At 40.0% G+C, this 21633-nt stretch overlaps 1 protein-coding gene across 1 annotated transcript in view; it reads right to left on the bottom strand.

Annotated features, from left to right (window-relative positions):
- The window catches only part of ano2.L (anoctamin 2, calcium activated chloride channel L homeolog), a gene marked incomplete at its 5' end in the record, with an annotated part of 172548 nt that overhangs the window by 40175 nt on the left and 110740 nt on the right, over positions 1-21633 (bottom strand). Inside the window, 4 exons of the mRNA XM_018251979.2 lie at positions 1954-2102; positions 19590-19690; positions 20714-20771; positions 21377-21488. Of these exons, the coding sequence (XP_018107468.2) occupies positions 1954-2102; positions 19590-19690; positions 20714-20771; positions 21377-21488 (420 nt within the window). The remainder of the gene's footprint in view (positions 1-1953; positions 2103-19589; positions 19691-20713; positions 20772-21376; positions 21489-21633) is intronic.

Genomic DNA, 21633 nt, shown 5'->3' on the forward strand with positions numbered 1-21633 from the left:
TTTGTTCTCTCAAATTAAGAAAGAAAGAAAAAACGAATTCACTATAATCATAGTAAAATGTCAACACAATGAATCACATTGTCAACTATATCAAGTATAATATGTCCATGTACCAATAAAAACACTTTATTAGATGTGGTTTATGTGGGTGAAAAAGAAGAGGTAATAATGTGTCCACTGACAATAAATATGCTTCTGTTATTTAGTGCTTTAATGTTGAACTATTATTTTCATTCTGGTTTTGTCTGATCCTCAGAATCAAATAACAGAAGATTGATGCTACATTTATAGGAATTAATTAAAGCAATATTTCATCTTGAAGTTATACAGTTGCTTATAATGTTTAACACATTTAGAGCTACCAAGCCATATAACCACAGATAAAAGCATTTTTTATAAAACAGAAATACATATGAGGTCACAATGGTTCATCATTTAGATGCACAATATATAGGGGTGCCTTAAACTCTTAGACATTGTTGTCCAGTAACATTTTGATAACTTATTTTTTAAATTAGGTCTACAGGACTCACTGAGAGATGAAAATACTGCTGGTCACTGTTGGGTTCCCAAATATACAACTCCCAGCATAATTTTATTAATGGTTAATGTATTTTGGGAGCTGTAGTTCATTAAGTTCATGGATGGACTCTTATCTACACTGCTTCATAAAATGTTTACCATTAGTCTTTATGGTCAGTGGCCCATTTTAATGCAACAGGATTCTCTAATAAGTATTGTACCTCCTTTGCAAAGAGCAGTCACTACCTGCTTGTTTGCATTCAACAACACTCTGTTCAAGAGAGTAGGCAGGGGGTTGGACATAGGCGTACTCTCTATTACCACTTTTGTATCCCCTTAATTCATTCAGACTCACAAGGTAGAAAGAGGGCAGCTGAGTTGTGCACCTTGTGCCAGATTTTTTATCTGCAGCACAGCATTCCCTTGGGCACAAATGAGTCATGGTCAAGGTTGAGGTTGATTTCTCTGAAGAAAGGAGCTAGCAAGGGGACATGATTACTCTTTACATGTACATTCATATAGAGGGGGATCTTTTTTCCACATACTGTAGAAAAGATCAAAGTGCCAGAAGTCACTCCTTTAGACTTGAGGAACTGCACTTTAATTTGAAGCAGTGTAGGTGTATCTTCAAAGTGAGGACCGTGAGGTTGTGAAATGCACTGCCGGGGATGTTGTGTTGGCAGATTCTTTTACTGCCTTTAAGAGAGGCTTGGATGATGTCTTGGACAAGCATAATATCCAAGGCTAGATAGATCGGTATGAGTGTGTGTGTATGCAGTATGCATTGAAGTTCCCTTGGAGGGGTTGAACTTAATGGACTTTGGGCTTTTCAACAACTTAGCTATGTATGTATCCAACCAAACATTTGCTTTCAAACAGCTGACCTGTAACCACTTTCTTCTGACTGGTACCACATTACTCCTATCGATAGCTTGGAATTTTACTTGCAGGTGTGTGTACCCTTTAAGATCATACATCTTGCATTAATGAGCTTATGTTTGATGGGGCTGTCTAACTAGAAGCCATGACACTGATGTGTCCTTTCCTATCTTTTTCTGGTCCCCAGCCTTCTCAATAATCTACTAACTACTTTGAATGATTTAACTATTTTAACACAAATTGGTGAATCTGTATATGTACATCAGGTACAGCAGAACACACCAAACAAATACCTGGCATGTTACATTTGACAAAACTGGGCAACACTTAAGTAAAAGATCATTTTAAAGGTACCGCAGTGAAAGGGGTTTATGCTTTTTGATAAAAAAAATTAAATACAGACAATGTACAGGATATTACTCATTTTTCATGGCCTTTTCTAACTATTCATTTATTATAATTTATTCTATTAAATATATATGACTTTACACAGTTGGCAGAATTTTTTCTTTGTTTACAAATATAAGATTTAAAAATATAATCTGTACTCACTCATTTCCATATATTCTGGTGTCAACCCAGTAAATGGTTCAAGTGCATAGTCACGGACCCATTGTTGAGGTTCCTTAGAGTTGTTTAAATTGCTTTCATCAGGTTCTGGCCTTTCATCTTTGAATTTCCTGTACAACTTCTTTAACTTCCTGTCAACAAAATAATAATGTTAAAATAAAACAGAACATATTTGTGGCCAACTGTTGATGCATTTGGGCATTTTTATCACTTGAGACTTTGTTACAAGCTTTACGTTTTAGACCTCTTATTTAGGGTTTAGGTTCCTGAGCTTGATAAAAAACCAAGTGAAAATTGTTGCTACAGTTGATCATCAGGTGTCATTAAAGGCTTTTCATCTTCACTGGAATACTGACATTTGTTCATAAATGACTCAGTTAAGTTTCTAGGGTTTCCCTTTAAAAGCTCATTTTTTATACATGAAGATAACATTCCTTGTTTGTCACTATAACACATGTTCATGATGAGCTCACTGACGTCAGTGGAAGTCTCTGAGTGATCTCTATGAGATTCCTGGAATGTACTCAGGTTAACTACAACCTATGCTTAGAATTAAGCAAAAAATCCACACCTTCCAATATGTTTCAGACATGAGATAAGCTATTTTTCAGACTAAATGAGCTTGTGTGTATGTGTGTGTGTGTCTTAGTTTTTTATAGTCCTAGGGTCAGGCAATTTACAAACATGAGGTTTCAGGTGGTTCATTTTCCACTATAAGACCAGATTTATATAGAGAATACTAGAGTTAGTCTGGTAGTAGAGTGTTCTCAATAACACTAGTAGTAGAGATTGCCAAATGAGTAATAGGAAATGATGAAAGCTTCCATTGATGTCAACAAATCCATAGAGATACCTACTAGTTTGATCAATCCTTAATCTCCAAGATTGCAGATTGCAAAATTAAAAATTTGAAATGCAGAATTAGACCTAATCAAATATTCATATAGACCTAATCAAAAACAACAAAAAAATATATATATATTTAAATATATATATATATATATATATATAGAGAGAGAGAGAGAGAGAGAGAGAGAGAGAGAGAGAGAGAGAGAGAGAGAGTCACTTTATTAAAGGGGAAGTTTATACTGGCAGTATATAGAGCAGATATTTTAACCTAAGGATTGGACCTAAACACGGGTCCACATGCTGTTTATCGGTGGGCCTCCTTGATTCTCCTAAATACAGTATGTAGTATTTTAAATATGGTTAATCACTGATTCTAAACCATATTGGTTGATATGGAAGTTGTGGTGTGGATTCAAGATGTCTGCAGGGAGCTTTTTGTCTGGTAAAACAGATTGCATGTAGACATTTTACAGCAAAATCTGCCCCCGATTATGTTTTTTAAAAAGGGGGTTGGTATTAAGCCAAATCTTGCATGGAGTATGTAGCCCAATGCATACATAGATACAGATCATTAACCCATTTAAACCTGCATTTCAATCTAATACGAGCACCTTTAGTCCAACTGTGCCAAAGTGAAAGAGCCAGTCAGTATATTAATGCATTGACAATATCAGATTGCTAGATGTTCTATTTTAGACCAGGTATGGAGAACATTTCAACAACTGTTGTAGGGTAACAATTGTCTTGATCAATCGCATCTCCTGTGAGATTCCAATCTGTTGTTTTACATGAATCAATGGGTTGTACAAAAGTATATTTGAAAACAACAGCAATCTATCTATCTATATATATATATATATATATATATAACATGTATATATAGGAGGATGGTGCAAGTGTTGGAGCAATAATTGATGCAAAACTGCAACACTTAGAAACATACACAGAGCACTAGTGTCTGTACTAATAGTTGGTGTAAGCTGTGCCCGTGCCTTGAATGAAGTATAGGCTGGGCAATAAATTCTGTGTTCAGGGTGCACAGTAGGAGGGGAAAGGATATGGAAGGTCAGGAGAAGGGGACATTAAGGTATATGAAGAATGGGAAAATGAAATACAGGTATGGGATCCATTATCAGAAAGCTCTGAATTACAGGATCGCCATCCACAGACTCCATTTTATGCAAATAATCCAAGTTTTTGAAAATGATTGCATTTTCTCTGTAATAATAAAACGGTACCTTGTACTTAATCCAAACCAAGATATAATTAGTCCTTTTTGGAGGCAAAACTAGCCTGTTGGGTTTATTTAATGTATAAATGATTTAAGGCATTTAAAGACTTAAGGCATGAAAATCCAAATTACAGAAACATCCATTATCCAGGAATACCCAGGTCCTGAGCAGTCTCAGTGGTGTAACTACCAGGGGAGCAGGGGGTGCGATTGGGCCAGGGCCAGCACCCGCTCATGGCCCCCCGGCAGCTCGCACGCCACTGACTCTGGCGGAATTCCGGGCGTATGGAGGGGGGCGGTGGGCCCGGCTGCATGTCCCGCACCAAGGCCCACCCCCTCTAGCTACGTTACTGAGCATTCTGCATAACAGCTCCCATACCTGTAGTAGTCTTTTTTGATGGTGAGCAGGGGACAAGCAACTTCCTTTTTGCGTTTTTTGGCTGGAAAACTCAGTTAGTGGTTTATTTACCTACTTCATGGGGGGAATTTTTGCCAGGCATGGGGACCTGTCATTGAAACCCCTTGCAAAGGTAAGTGGAGTCCTAACAAGCACATTACAGTTTAAATTCCAAATTAGAGAATTTATTCTAAATCAACATGTTTTTGGGTCCTTTAAATAAACTTCCTATGCCAGCAACCCACTTTTTTTCTCAGAGCTTTAGCTTTTCAGACTGTGTGACACTCCTCACCTGCTTTGCACAGATATTTTAATATATTCCAGCCTTTGCGCTGTCAAACATGCTGACACATAAAAAAAATATAATCAATGCTATACTTACATAAGAACACCACATGGGCTCCGGGGAGGCTGCAGAATTTCAGTCTTTAACTTTCAAATATAAATAAATCCCCGTGTTCACTTATGACTGTTGATAGACTTGCTTGTATTATAGCACTTAGTTCCCTTGATCAAAATAAGTGGCTTTCTGGGAAAATTCGGGATCTTTCCTTTTTTTTAGTTTGATAAAAATAAATCTGGTAGAGGCAAATGCCTTCTATCCCAAGGGTAACAGACCCACCACACAAATATACAAATGCCAACCATAACTGCTTGTTTGCTTATGAATTATTTATGGGGTGTATATACTAGCATTTGCAAATGTTGACTGAAATTTGCCAAGTTTACAGCTCCCTGATACAAAGATAATGAGCTCACTGGCCAGATATCCTTTGCATGAACTGGGAGGAGTTAAAACATTTAGATTTTAGATTTTTAACCTATAAAACGACTGCCAAAAAACAGTTATTTTTATACGTATATCCCCTTAGAAAGAAGATAATAATGTTGAAATGTAACAGGGCTTTGTTGTGTAGCACTGAGTGAGCTTTAGGGCTGGAAAGATTTACCATGATTACATTTTTCTATAGTGAAAATTGCAAATTCGACTTCAAGTTTCCAAAAGGCGAAATTCTGAGATTTATTAAGCAAAAAATTGACATTTCATAGCTGGCCAGCTCATGTAGAAGCTAATGGGAGTTGACTTTTCAAAATGTTAGCTATGTTTCAAATCATGTTTTTAAGATAAATTTGATATTTAACAGGTTAATTGAAAATGAAGGATAGAATGAAGGACAGAATGTGAATTTGCTGCATTCCTGTTTTTCAAGATTTTTGTCTTTTTTTATATTTTTGGGTTTTTCCATAAATAAGTGCATATGGCTCTAGGTATGTTCACTGAGAGCGATGGATTTCCCCATTGTGGCAAGCAGTGTTAAATTATTTTTCTAGATAAACGTGCCCCTTGATCTTCTCATAATCGTTAATTATGTTGGTACAGTAACAAAAGACAATACGGGACAGATTTATTAGAATCTGAAACTGCTTCTGAAAATTTTCTTGATGAATTTTAATGTGAAAAAAGCACAGAGTGATTCAATCTGGGTGTTTATTTTACTTGGTGCTTGAATTTTCTAAAGCGTGAAAATGTCCAGAATATTTCTTTGAGAATTATGAAATATTTAGAGGCATTATTCCCTGTACAGTTTACAGGAGAACAAACTCAGATGGTTATGCTATGTAGATAAAAGGAGATCCTTTGGTTGAACTGCTGTGTAATTAGAGACAGTCTGAATTGTATGAAAAAATAATCACGTTATCCTGGAATTCAAATGATCTGTTTTGAATTCCAACCACTAGGACCATCTGACTATGATCTCAGACCAATATGCAAACTTTAAATTGTTTTATGTATCACTCACTAGCATTTTTTTCTGTTACAACTATGGATTCGCTGAATACAAGATCTGGTTCAGCGTTTTGCCAATCCAAGGCAATTTTTGCAAAATGTGTATTCTTTGTTTCAGCTAAATTGGATCTGAATCGGAACCCCTTATGCTCTGGACAACTACTATTGGTGCTTAATATTTGCTCACAGATAATGCCTTTTAGTTAAATGTATTTAATATGAAAATAAAGATTCAGATTAGGTTTCGTATGAAGAATTTCACAAATGACCCACGTCAAAAGGTGCAATCCACTAATCAGTGATTGGTTTGGGTCTTGAGTACCCAGATTGAATGATTACTTTGGTGTCCAATCTCATGAATTTAATTTCTTAATACATAATGATATAATTTTTGTTTGTTTCCTGACTGTAGAAATATTTATGAATTTAGAATTGCAAAAATTGCACAATCATATTTGATGTTTAAGAGAAAATGTATGAGATTAGGGGCCCATTTACTAACAATCGAATAGTTTTAGAGTTTGTGAGTTTAGCCGTGGTTTCAAAAATCTCTAAAACCACTAAAATCCTACTTTTGATAAATAGTCCTCCATGTCTTTATAAAATTAAGGTAAACATTTTTTAAAAAAAAATAATTGTTTTCGAGCATAACTCAAGACTTCCTCTTTAATGCTAAACTGTAAATATATAGTGAATAAAGTACCCCCTCTTGTAAAACATAAGGATATTATAAGTTATCGAGGAGTTTCATGACCATATAAAAACACGAGGCCGGAGGTGAGTCATGTGACAGAAATGACATCAGAACTCACCGTTTATAACTGATGACATCAGAACTTACGTTTATAAGGATATAATTTACAAGATATTCATGGCTTTTGTGTATTATAATTCATTATCTTCAGCTGAAAAATGAGATTTTTTCACCATTCAAGTAAACCGAGTAAAATTACCTGAAAGTCCTTGTTATCAGATAACTGATATCTGGCTAAATTTCAGATCCTAACAGGATTTTTCAGAAGCATATTGTTTTAGGATAAAATATGTCTAAAATCAGAATTAGATTTACATTAGAATAATTGAATTCACCTCTAATTGGCATTTATTTTGTGGTTCAATCAGTGGCGTAACTAGATATTACTGGCCCTGCAGCAAATTAATTTTAGGACCCCCAACATATCCAAAGGTTGTCCTGTTTTACCAATATATACTGAAATTGCTCATTATTTGGGCCTCATAGGGCCCCCTATACCTCCTGGGCCCCCTGCAACTGCAGGGTCTGCTTCTTCTGTAATTACGCCCCTGGGTTCAATTCTTTTTTCACATTCGTAACAGATCATAGCATTAATGCATTTTATACTGGGTGCCAAAATATTTTGTTAGAATCTATTATCCAGTGTGTAATACATTACCCTGCTTAACCCATTTTATTTTCCACCTTTGAGCCAGTGGAAATCAAAATATGATAAAGGCCAAAAACCTGCCAAAAATTACGGCAAAAAAATTATACAAAAGCATTAAATAATTGGGAAATTTGCACAACTTAGGGGCAAATTTACTTAAGGTCGAATATCGAGGGTTAATTAACCCTCGATATTCGACTGCCGAATTGAAATCCTTCGACTTCGAATATCGAAAAATCATTTGATCAAACGATTAAATCCTTCGAAACATTCGATTCGAAGGATTTTAATCCATCGATCAAACGATTTTTCTTCGACCAAAAAAAGATAGCAAAGACTATGGGGACCTTCCCCATAGGCTAACAATGACTTCGGTAGGTTTTAGGTGGCGAACTAGGGGGTCAAAGTTTTTTGTAAAGAGACAGTAATTCGACTATCGAATGGTCGAATAGTCGAACGGTTTTTAGTTCGAATCGTTCGATTCAAAGTCGTAGTCGAAGGTCGAAGTAGCCCATTCGATGGTCAAAGTAGCAAAAAAAAAACATTCGAAATTCGAAGTATTTTTTCCTCTATTCCTTCGCTCGAGCTAAGTAAATGGGCCCCTTAGACTCAACAAAAAATGTTTGCGTATTTTTGCTAAATTAACATCCATAATAAAAGGCAGGAAATCTAAGTGGCCAATTTATGAAAGTTCATAAAACGCTCATTTCTCAAAAAAATGTTACTAATTAACAATTTTTTTTGTATAGTTACTTAATCCGTGATGGTAAAAACCATACTACTTTTTAGCACAAATTAACAATTTTTTTTGTATAGTTACTTAATCCGTGATGGTAAAAACCATAAAATCTATGAATACAAAAGAACGGCAAGTAAAAGCTGTCAAGGTCATGTAGAAGTCAATGGAAGTTCTCTTTCTTCATTTTCATACGAATGTGTCAATTGTTCGTAAAAGAATTGTGGTTTTCGGATTAAAGGTATGAAAAATGGGGGGCGGAGCAGCATGCCGAGCCGGTAGGACGCATTACTGAGGAGCTCCGTCGAGCGATAACCCTGTGCAGCCCATATACTGACCCGAACGCCGGATACAGCCGTCACGATCGGCTCTCTAGACTCCGCACTGCCCCAGGTATGAAGCGGAGCGCTCATAATGCCCAGCGGGTGCGCTCGGACACGGCTGCTAAGCTTGAGCAGTACGCCCGCAGCGCCAAGCAAGATGGCGTCCGCATCTCTTCCCCTGCCTCTCCGGAGCAGTCAGTCTCTCAGGGGCACAACTCGACTGACGGCGCAGGCTCCCCTGTAGCTAAAAAAGCAACGCACAAACCTGCCGTCCACAAAGTTAAGGCACGGGAGCTTGTAGAAGCCGAGCTGGGGCAGGAGGAGCGGGATAATGGCGCCCTTCACAGTGGTGCACGCACCTCCCCCTCTAGACACCAGCAGTCACGCAGCATGGAGGAAGGGGAGCAGAGCAGCACAGAACCCACCATGCAGGATGTCCTAGCCGCCATTTCCACATGCCAATCCTCTCTGACAGCAGCCCTTACTACTAAAATAGAGGAAGTGAAGATTGAAATCTCGCTGCTTAAACATGATGTGCAAAATATCAGGGAGCGAACAAGAGAGGTGGAGGAACGTGTGGGGGCCTTGGAAGATCGCACTGCTCCTTTGCCTAATGAGATTACTCAGATGCATAAACTGCTGAAACAAGCTTCTGACCGCATGGAGGACATGGAGAATCGTCAAAGGCGCTCTAACATCAGGGTGGTTGGTCTGCCTGAAAAAAGTGAGGGTCAGACTCCTGAACTCTTTGCTGAGCACTGGCTCAAAGAGATGCTTGGAACTGAGATATTTTCACAGCAATTTGTGGCAGAGAGAGCCCATAGGGTTCCCACAAGGGCCCTACCCCCTGGAGCCCCTCCGCGACCTTTCCTCATAAAGCTGCTGAACTATCGCGACAGGGATACGGCATTAAAAGCTGCAAGAGCCAAAGGTGATCTTTACTACCAGGGTGCTCGAGTGTCCTTCTATCCTGACTACTCTGCTGCCCTGCAACGCCAGCGTAACACCTTTTTTGGAGTAAAGAGACGCCTGCGAGACCTGGGGATTCCCTACAGCATGATCTTCCCGGCCAAGCTGCGGATTACAGATGGGGGCAAAGTGCAGCTTTTTGAGCAGCCAGGTAATGTCCAACACTGGTTGGACAACCGTCCTCGAGCCCAGCAGCGGAGCCCGCCCGGGCCGCAAGGAAGTCCTCCACGTCAGCCCTGATGAAGTATGGATCTATTTGGCCCGGAGGGTACCGTAAGTACTTTGTTTTGGGGTACCCCCAGGTCATAAGGAGCGTCTGGACATATTTCCTCCTGCTTCCCTTGTGAGGCAGTCCCCCTGTTTCTTCTATTTGGGGCGGGTGGGCCCCTCGGGGCAGTATCCGGGTCGCTTGCACCCCATTGTGTCCTGCCGCAGTCGGCCACTTTTCTGGTGGTATATTACTTTGAGGGTCAGTATAATGTCCATTGAGGAGCAACTCTCTGACTGTTGGGGTTGATTACTCTACAAGTTTTACGAAGCCCTTTGGGTTCCATAACGGGAAGTGCCACTACAGTTTCACAGGACTGGGTGAATACTGATGGACTAGTTACTGGTTACAGTTGTCAGCTCTCACTCTATAAAGTTATTCTGGGAATGATGTATCTCCTATACTGTTTGGGGAGGATACCGGGAGGGGGGAAAGGTTGGGGGTTTGGGGTTGTGTATGTTGAGTCTGTTTGTAATAACCTTTTTTTTTCGCTTCAGTGGAACCTGCTACAGTATCATGTCAAGGTGAAGGGTGACTTGGGGGCTACCCCCAATCCCACGTGTATTCCTTTTCATATGTGTTGCGATGGCGGTACAATTTAAATTTACGCTTTTGTCCTGGAACGTTCGGGGTATTAATGACAAGGTTAAGAGGTCAGTGATACTAAGCCAATTGAGGAAGTCGGGGGCGGATCTTTTCCTGTTGCAGGAGACACACTTGGTGGGTCAGAGGGTGAGGGCCCTAAAACGACACTGGGTATCCCACGTGTACCATGCAGAGTACTCCACATACTCTAGGGGAGTGGCCGTTATAGTGCGGAAGTCCCTCAGTTTCAAATTGGAACAGTTGATGACAGATAGGATGGGGAAATATTTGATACTCAAAGCTCAGGTAAACGGCAGCACGTATCTTTTTATTAATGTGTATCTCCCACCCCCAGCTGATGTTCAAACTCTTAATGAGATCCTTCAGAAAGTAGCGACACTGGGCAGTTTTCCCACAATCTGGGCGGGGGATTTTAACATGGTTCCTGACCCCACCTTAGACAGACTCCGCCCCATAGTGGGAGACTCCAAAGCTCTTGCGCATTGGTTAGATGCTACTGGCCTTGCAGATGTATGGAGATTGAAAAATCCCCGACGGCAACAGTACACTTGCTACACCACTTCCTCTTCAGCTTTATCCAGAATTGATCTTATATTGGTTACCAGTGATTTGCTTAGGAAAGTAGATACTATTTACTTTTCCACTCGACTATGCTCCGACCATGCCCCTGTGGTGCTATCTTTAGAAGGGAATACCATAGCAAATGCATCACTCTGGAGGCTTTCCTCCAAGTGGATTTGCAATCCTACTGTGGCAGAAAAGTAGGCCCCCTCCCAGGGGCGCGCCGCCAATGAGGCGAGCTGAGACGCTCGCCTCAGGCGGCAACGCCGGAGCGGTTTCCAGGAGCGGCAAAAAGCCGCTCCTGCACCTTTAAGAGCCGAATTTCCGGTTTTTCGAATGCGAGAGAGCGCAATTGCGCTCTCCGCATTAGTGTTCCTGCCTCCCCTCCCGACAGGTAAGTCGGCGAGGGGGGGCGGCATCGCAGGAGCCGCCTCAGGCGGCACTAAGGTATGAATCGGCACTGCCCCCTCCCTAGAACATTATTGGCAGGAAAATCCAGGGACTGCGCAGGAAAGTGTGGTATGGGATGCGGGGAAGGCTCACACTAGAGGGGAGTATGTATCACTGATCTCTGCTAAACGTAAAGAGACTGATGCTGCTATTGAGGATGCCAGAGTGGAATTGACCTCTCGGGAGCGAGAGCTAATCATCTCTCCTACGGACGAGGCTAAACAAAAATTGGCAGCGGCGCAGAGGCGTATTGACCTGCTGCTGATTGATAAATTCTCCCAAAGTGAATTATATAGGAAAGCTGCGTGGTACGATAAGGGGGATAAAAACGGGAAGCTGTTGGCCCTTCTAGCTAAGGGGGATGTCCCACATACAGTGATACACGGAATAACTGATGTAAGAGGGGATCTATTGGTGGATAAACAGCAGCTGGTTGATCGGTTTAGGCAATACTTTCAAGACACTTACGCTGCTCTCCCCCCGACTCCCACAGACCATTTAGTTGCTTATCTAGCCCGCATTGACCTTCCCTTCCTCTCGGGTCCTCTGAGGGATGCACTAGATGGGGACATAACTCCTGATGAGATAGAGCGAGCCATTGCCGATATGCCTGCTGGACGCTCCCCGGGCCCAGATGGCCTTCCGGCTGAGTGGTACAAAGCCCATGCTAAAATTCTTACTCCTAGACTAACTACACTGTTTAATAATGTGTTGCACAGTAAGTCCCTCCCGGAGTCCTGTTATATGGCCCACATTGTCCTAATTCCAAAAGAGGGGAAACCGCCAGAGTTTTGTGACTCGTACCGTCCTATCTCGTTGCTGAACTGTGACGCCAAGATTTTTGCTAAGGTCCTGGCTAATAGGGTTAAGTCAGTGATTGCAGACTTAGTGCATCCGGACCAAACTGGCTTCATGCCAAGCAAAGCCATTGACATTAACATTCGGAGACTGTATAACAACCTGGCTCTTGACCACAGTAATAAAGGCAGCAGAATAGTGGTGTCTATCGACACGGCCAAGGCGTTTGACACCGTCTCGTGGGCTTATTTGATGGAGGTCTTGACTAAATTTGGATTTGGGCAGCGATTTCTGGTGTGGGTTCGGGCCCTGTATTTTAAACCCAAAGCTAGGATCTTGGTGAATGGTTTGCTGTCAGACGTAGTGCAGCTGGGAAGGGGGACCCGCCAGGGTTGCCCGCTCTCCCCGCTGCTGTTCGCCCTAGCCATAGAACCGTTGGCGACACTGATTAGGGACTCCCCGGAGATAGAGGGTCTGAACGTTGGCAGAATTGTGGAGAAAATTTCATTGTATGCCGATGACATGCTTCTATATTTAGCCAACCCCCACAGGGCCTTAACTAAGGCTTTGGAATGTATTGCGGAATTTGGGGAATTTTCTGGATTGTGCATTAATCAATCAAAATCAGTTGTTTTTCCGCTCGACCCTCTACCCCCGGGGACTCCAGAGCGACTGGGGCAATTGAAGGTGGTACAATCCTTTAAATATCTTGGGGTTATAATTCAGGCAGATTTCAAAAAGTTTGAGGAGTATAACTTAACCCCAGTTGTCAAAGCTCTTAGTGCAAAAACGGAGGTCTGGCGGGATCTACCTCTTTCTCTCCCAGGGAGAGTTAACTTATTCAAAATGGTTTTCCTCCCCAAATTTTTGTATTTATTTCACAACTCGCCCATAGTACCCCGGAACCAGTGGTTTAAGTATGTCGATTCCATTTTGCGTACCTTCCTTTGGGCTGGGGAACACCCTCGGATGAACCTTAGAACCCTACAGGCTCCCACAACCGGGGGGGGCTTTGCTTTGCCCAATCTCAGGTCATATTTTTTTTGCAAGTCAACTTGTCTATGCGCATTGGTGGGTTGTTCCACAGTCTGACAACCCTTCTACTATGCTTGAAGCTGTGCACATGGGCTCCTTAGAGGCTCTGGCTAAGTTAATCTATAGAGGTACCTCCTTGCAGTGTACGATTACTGTACCAATGGCCACAGTGGTGGGGGTGTTCCAGAGAGCACTAAAGATGGTCCATAAGGCTAGACCTGTGTGGTCCTGCTGGACGCCTCTTTGGGGGAATAGTAATCTCCCGCATCTCAGGGATATGCCGGATGTGAATTGTTGGGCTAGCCGGGGTGTCAAGACCTTGGCCTATGTTAGTGAGCAGAGGGATCTGAAACAATTCCAGAGCCTACAGCGTGCTTTCCGATTGCCCCACTCCATGTTTTTCCGCTTCCTCCAGCTCAGGCATGCCTTCCAAACCCAATTTCCCACTCGACCCGTTGAAATAGTGGAGTCTACCCTGTAAGTCTATTTGAGGAAGGAGGACATAAAAAAACCCACCTCCTGGTTCTACGCCATCCTGGAAAGGGCTTGTCCCGATCCACTGGCCAGGGTACAACATAAATGGGCTGGGGATATTCCAGGTCTGGATGAGGAGATGTGGACGGACGCACTGAAACAGGTCCCACTCATTACCATGTCGGTGAGAGACAGGTATATCCAAATTAAGTTTTTGAACAGGGTATACCTTACGCCTTCTAGACTTGCAAAAATATATTCTACGGTTTCGGACCAATGCACCAAATGTAATCAGGAGGTAGGCACGGTTATGCATGTATTCTGGAACTGCCCGAGAATCCAGGAGTTCTGGGGGGAGGTCCTGCGCCATATCTCCCTAGTCTTGGATGTCCCTAGCTTTAGAACTCCGTTAGTTTGTCTGTTGGGTATTATGGATAATTTAGGACTGAAGCCTGCGGTTAAGCTTTGCTACCTACAACTGTTATATTATGCTAAAAAATCTATCCTTTTGCATTGGAAATCGACTGAACCCCCGACTGTTGCCTTCTGGAAAAGCCAGGTTAACGCCGTCCTTCCGTACCAAAAATTGGTATATATCACGAGAGGGTGCCCCAAGAAGTTTGAGGGCGTCTGGGGAGAGTGGCTAAACTATGAAGCCGCTCCTTAAGATTGGGGTTTATGTGTGATGATACGCTGTTTGCTGGTTCCACATCCACTATTTATGATTTGTCTTGTTTATATTTTTGTCTATGTGTCTGTGTTGTTGAAAAATCCAAAATAAAAACTTTTAAAAAAAAAAAAGGTATGAAAAATCTCAGTTACAAGGAAAGAATGGCCAAGTTGGGTTTGTTCTTGTTAGAGAAGAGGTTATACATATGATAGCTATCTATAAATATATAAGGGGATCATATAATAATCTCTCTAATGCTTTATTTACCAGTAGGTCCTTCCAGCTTATGCAAAGGCACCCATTCCGATTAGATGAAAAGAAGTTCTGTCTAAATATTCAGAAGGGTTTTTTACAGTGAGAGCTGTATTGCCATCTTTGAGTCAGGAAGGAATTTTTCCCCTCTGGTTTCAAAAACATCAATAAAATTTGACCTTTAATAAATAAGCCTCCCCATGTTACTAACTACTTCATTTTTTTCAACGTTTATAAATCTGCCCTTAAGTTAAAGTGATGCAGCTGCTTCAAAACTTGTGGCAGCTTTTTATGAAGTGCAAGTAAATATTTAGATTTTCACAGGTGTAACATTTTTAGTTGTATTGTCTGTTTGTGTTTTTCACAGTGGAGCTGTTTTCGGTGCACTGCTTGTGGCCGATGCTTAACTTTAGTCCAGGTGTAAGATGAATTAACCTTGAATGCTTGGGGCCTTTCCTGGATAACATGTTTCTGGATAACAGATCCCATATGAGTAGCTTATTAGACTGTCATTGGTTAGTGAATTTAGTCCTAAGTAATAATAAATATTTTCCCCAGCAGTAGCATATGTTCAATATGCCAAGTGCTTTTCTGCCCCCACATCTAGCTGGAACATTCAGAAGAATTGCAATGGAATTATTGACTTTGAACCTATTCACAGTGGAACTCACTCTGTTGTGAATCTGGCCACATGTACTAACTGCTATAAAGTGGCACAGCTTCACTGTATGCTGTATTGCAGTGGGCAAAGGAGTTAAGGAGACACATATCATCTGCATTTGCAGGCCTTTTAGTACAAAGTGCCATATTTGTTTAATATAAAGACATACAACAATCATGTATGTCAGTTTTTCTATATGACGTCTATTTCATCTAATGAAAGCCAAAGTCAAGTATGAAGCACAGCTCAGGCGGATATTACAACTCTATTTTGATTTTACAAAGCGTAGAAACAACTACCTGCCTCAATTAAACAATTTATTTAATATCTATACATTTTGGATGATTTCTTTGATCTTCTGGGATATTTACACCTTTTAATACAAACATCTGACTTCAAAGGCAGGTAAAAGATGATAATCCCTGTACCCTTTCATTATTTTCATATAATATAAAAAATAAAGCACCACATTAATACAGGACTCGCTGCATAATTGGGACATCTAAGTCACACAGGAACAAAAATTCATGGCTTCGTGTGGTTTGCTAAATAATAAGATATACATTCTGTTTTGATAAAGAAATGCCTGGGCAAATGGAACTCAATGAATCATTTATCCTCCTCCACTTTATTCTGTAAACATGGCAATGAAAGACCAGAAAAATGCTAAGCTTTCTTCACTTTTAAACATGCTGTCAACTAACTTCTGTGCGTGTGAAAAGGAGATGGCTAAGGCTCAAGTCATGAGAATTTTGCAGTTGTTAGAACTAAAGCAATAGCATTCTTGGTTTTGTTGAAAAAAATCTTACAAATCTAGTCTGAATCAGCCACTGCTGGTCATAGCCACTAGCTATAACTGTGTTTAGTGTTTGAATGGCATCTACAGTGCAGCTGTGTGCCTCTGTAACTTCTATTGTCCAGTGAATCACTATAACTGCTTTTTCACCAATTCAAAGGGTGACTGTGCCGACCAACTGTATAATGAAGCTGTGGTTGTAACCCATGTAATGCTATTTTGGGCTATATTACGTTATGTCTATATAAAACAAAACAACATGGGTTACAATTGACTATGGTGCTTAAAAATAAAATAAGGATGCCAGGAGGTTCTTGTAGCAAATAAACAGCAAAATTTTACTGTCAAAGACATTAATCCACTGGCTAAATACTCACAAATCCATAGAGGCAATGTATGGAAAGATGTTACAAGGCCATGACAGTCAAGCAAAGGCAGCACACTGTGACACCATGTGGAAGCAGCTAGGGAAGATAAAGTTAGCAATGCCCCTTCGTGGCCCGAATCCCATACAGCAAAATAGATCAGTGAGTAGACTGTGTCTGAATCCCTCTTTAAAACTACGGTCCCTACACTATAGGCAAAACAGAGCCTAGGGGAGAGCTACTCCCTACTATCAATCCTAATTGGAGCACAGGCTGCTCTTTCTATCTCGATCTCTCTATCCCACTTTCATAGAAAGTGCTATTATAACATCTTAACTGTCACTGGCTAAGCCTCATTCACTGGGTCTCTGCTCCCCGACTTATACTAGAGATAAAGGTCCCTCTAGGGCAGCACAGCTTTACTGAGGCCTTGTTGATCCCAGGCTCCCTAAAACACACCCAGCCCGATCAGCAACTGAAGGCCAAAGAGAAAGATCCACTCTAAGCAAACACTATGTTATCGTGTGGCAGGAAATGTTCATAAGGCAGCCATAGGGACTTTCTACTGTATACCTACAGTTTACCACCATAAAGGTTTTATGGATCAAATAGAATGAACAGTGCAGCTACAGCCTTATCTATACCCCCCTAAAAGTTATTCAGTGTCCTTTCTTCTGATATTAAATAACATATCAGCAAGGTAATATATTAGATAACAACAAGATGGCTGATGTAGGGACAGACGGTAGGATACTAACTGGATAATACTCATGCATCTGTTATTATGAGCTACTCATTGGGAGGGGCTGTGGGTTTAATGGAATCATTTTATAGAAAATGCATATATAAAACACAAAGAAACTACCTATTTTACCATGTCCCTAAGTCTACTGCATAAAATACATGATAAACAACATTGGGCCAAATTCAATTCAGTGAGATTCATGGTTTATCATGTGAAAACTAGTGGAAGAGATTCAATTCAAGGAGGAAACACTTTTCTCCTAATTGTGTACAGTTTTTTTCCCATAAACTTCAATAGAATTTTCACTTGATAAACAGTGAGGTACGTTTTTCTGTATTGAATTACATTTCAAATTGTGTTTAGTCCATGCAATAAACATTTTTCTCACTGAATTGAATCTGGACCATTGTCGGTATTTCACTAAAAAAGAAATAAATAGAATAAAAACCACAAAACCAGAGTTTTGTCCCAGTCACATATTTTATGTCCAAATAGGGGTTAGACAATTTCTCTTTGTTTATGATGAGCAATTTGTTTTTTGGTGGCAAATGTATCATATGATACTATTGTTGTTCTTCTAACCGCAACAGAATTTGTTGCTCAGGAGCCCGTTTCAGAAGCTGACATCATACAAGACAGAATTGTCATTGTGTAATGATATCAGCTCCTAACAGAACTGTCTGAGATTTCATCTCTATATTTTATGTCTAGTAAATGAATCATTGCTAGTAAACAAATCAAGTAGGAGAAGTTTCTGGGTTAGGTACACTTGGCTCAGTCCCACTCATCCCCAGCTCTGATTCTCATCACTTTTTAAATGGTCCATGGCTTTGTTTAAGGAAAATAACCAGCGTAACTAGACATTACTGGAGCCCACAGCTAATTATTTTTCAGGCCCCCAAAATGCTTAGAAGTTGAACTGTTTTACCAATATTTATTGAAATTGTATATGAATTAGGGCCTCATGGGGCCCTTATACCTCCTGGGCCCCCCTGCATCCGCAGGGTCTGCTTCCTCTATAGTTATGCCACTAAAAATAACAGTGTAATATAGCAGTTACATCAAGAAACAGCAACATGGAACAACCACATGTTGGGACTTTGAAAGCCAACACCCATTTTATTGGTAACATTATACTGTGATAGCTCAACTCTTGCAACAGTGCTTTATTAGTATTGTCTAATATGTGCATGCTACTTTTGTACAATAAGTATTCGTTTTTGTTTTTTTAAACATTAAAAAAACAAATATTTATTTATGGTCTTTAATTCTTTAAAACTGTTGCTTAGTATTTTTTTTTGGTACAGAGCAAATCCCATAGTAATAATGTATATTATTAAAGTTAAAGCAACAGAAGGATTGTATTCCTAAAGCAACATTGTTCAATAAACCTTTCACCTGTTCTCCAAAGTCAGAGACAAAATTAAAATGCAAAAGATTCATCCAATGGGAATCCTACATTATCACCATGTTTTTTGTTCTTACATGGGGAGGCACATTTATCAAATGTCAAATATCAAATTCATTTGAGTTTTTAAAAACTCCCCTTAACTCTCATTAATTCGATATACAACCAATCAAAATATACTAAAAAAATAGAATTTTTAAAACTCGGATGAATTAAATCAACCTAAAAACACAAATTGAATCCGATTCTAATTAAACAGCTCCAAATTGATCTCTGGACCTTTTCCCATTGACTCAAGCAGCAATTCCGCAGGTTTTAGGTGGTGAATAGTCGAATTCTTAAAGGGCCAGAGTGTGATAAATCTCGAAAAACAAATTTGAATTTTTTTAAAAACTCGAATAGAATTTGAATAATTCCCTAGTCCAATCTATAAAACTTAAAAATATAAAATTTGAATTTCAATTATGAATTTTCAATTTGACCCTTGATAAACGTGCTCTTGGAGTTGGAAACATTAAGCACAGTTTCCCAACATTGAACAAGCCTGTCCTTCCTCCCCATGTTTGATTCCAGTGTAATATAATGATGTCAAAATGGCCCAATCATCTCCATAAGTAAGATAAGAGCAAGGTGGTGATAATAGTGCTTGAAACCTGCATTCTCATTGGTGAATTCTCTTGAATATTTAATTAAGTTTTGATCTACTAAATTAGAGAACTAGGAGGTACAGCGGTACAGTTTAGGTCCCTTAAAACTAAAAATGTGCACTGACTTAGGAATGTTTAGTTATGAATAATAATTTTAAAAGGAAATAAAGGAATGTATTACTTACGGTATTCCAATCTCAAATAAGTTGTTCTGTATAAGTTGCTTCCCCAGCATAATAATACTAAGCTGAATGCATAGTTCTATTAGACAGCCTCCTGGTGCGCACTACAAGTTAAATGAAATAACAGAACAGAAGTTTAATAAACCATTCTAGCCTTTGCAAGAGACACAGTAACAGCCAATTATAAAGTTTGTGCAGCACATTTACATTTATTTGCAAATGGTTGAATTGCCCCTGTTTTCTAATAAAACACTTAAATATTGCAGTGCTGGTCCTGTCATTCCCTTTTTCTGCAAATTCATATTGCACAGTTATATTCACAAATGAGCTTGGTGTTAGATATAACTGGGCCCCACAGCTATTTATTTTTTCAGACCTCCAAAATGTTTAGAGGTTGAGCTGTTTTACCAATATTTATTGAAACTTTATATGAATTAGGACCTCAGGGGACCTCATAATAGCAAGGTCTGCTTTTTCTATAATTACGCCCCTGGTGAGGTCGCTGTGCACAAATATTGCATTGATGATCATTTAAATTCACATTTTGCAAATATTTTAGCCCAATATCGCCCACCTCACATCATGGAAAGATCTTTTTGTTTGGTGACATTGCCAAACAAGCTGATCTCCATATGTATGGCCATTTTGTGTAAAAAATAACAACGTACCAGTGCATTATACTCATTATACTCAGAATTGTTTCAGGCTGATTTATTGAATATTTCTCAGAAACCCTAATAATCCCTCCCTTCTCTTCCACTTCTTGCTCCCTGAATTCCCAGGCTGTGCCAGGCAGCACTCAGCTCACTGCACTGTAGGACAGGAACCAATCAGTGGCAGCAGGACCTCATAGGGAACTGATGGCTGTCTTTGCTTATGTGACTGCAGGGCTGTGATTGCCTGTCCCCCTCCAAATGTGCTTCTGGCAGGGACCATTAGGACACGCTCACTCTTCATTTGAAACAGGGACCAGTGAACATCTATAGGGCGCTTTAATAAAGGCGCTATTTTTCAAGACAATCCAGGTCCTGAGTATTCTAGATAACAGGTGCCATATCTGTATACACAAAGTAAACAAAATAACAATAGTATATGAAACATAAAAGATAAATTTCTCCTAAACTTACCTCTTCCATTCGGTAATCATGGAAAATATATGCATAGCTTCCAGGTCGTCCAACAAACCTAAAAAGGAATTAAAACAAAATAAGGGGCAAAAAACGACATAATTATGCTTCCATTATGAGTATGCATGAGATTAGGCAATTTTTTAAGCTTTGTGGTTAAATCAAGCTCAACTCGAAGGTTCAATCTATAGCCAGTGCCCCCTCTAGCGCATGAGATGAGTAAAGATATAGGAAAAATTCGCGAATTTCGCGAAACGGCGAAAAATTTGCGAAACGGCGCCGGCGTCTCGTTTTTGACGCCGGCGCCCGTTTTTTCGACGGCGGCGCCCGTTTTTGCCGCCGGCGAATTTGTACCACGAATTTTCGCCGCGAATTCGCACCTGGCGAATAAATTCGCCCATCCCTACATATTATAAGTTGAACACTCATTGTTCCAAAATCTCCAGGACGGAAAATATATATTCACCCCACATCTCAACCTATCTGACCTTCAAGATTGACTTGTAGGTGTTTCTATGAAGCAAATGGTCATTCTCTCCAATTCTTTAGCTAACTGACTTTCAGACTGAGGCCACAGGGGATACTATAAAAAGCATCTCTGCACATATACATTTAACTTGTCCTTAATTATTATGCAATGCAAATAGGAATATTGGCACCTACCGTCCTTTAAAAAAGGCAACATAAAATATTGAAGCATATGAGTTCACAAACTTCAAAAGGAAAGCCTTTAAAATGAGTCTTTCTTCAAAAGTCTTTTCTGTTTTTGGGACCTCTGTTGAAAAATAAACAAAAATATTTTCATTATTGGAGCTGTTATACAAGGTGCTGTTATACAGCAGATGGCTGGAATTATATACAGTAACCTGGGATGTTCTCAGTAAACCACTATTTTATTACCATTTCCCTATCTGCCTGGG

The sequence above is a fragment of the Xenopus laevis genome, chromosome 3L (genome assembly GCF_017654675.1).
Source record: "Xenopus laevis strain J_2021 chromosome 3L, Xenopus_laevis_v10.1, whole genome shotgun sequence".
Classification (NCBI taxonomy): domain Eukaryota; kingdom Metazoa; phylum Chordata; class Amphibia; order Anura; family Pipidae; genus Xenopus; species Xenopus laevis.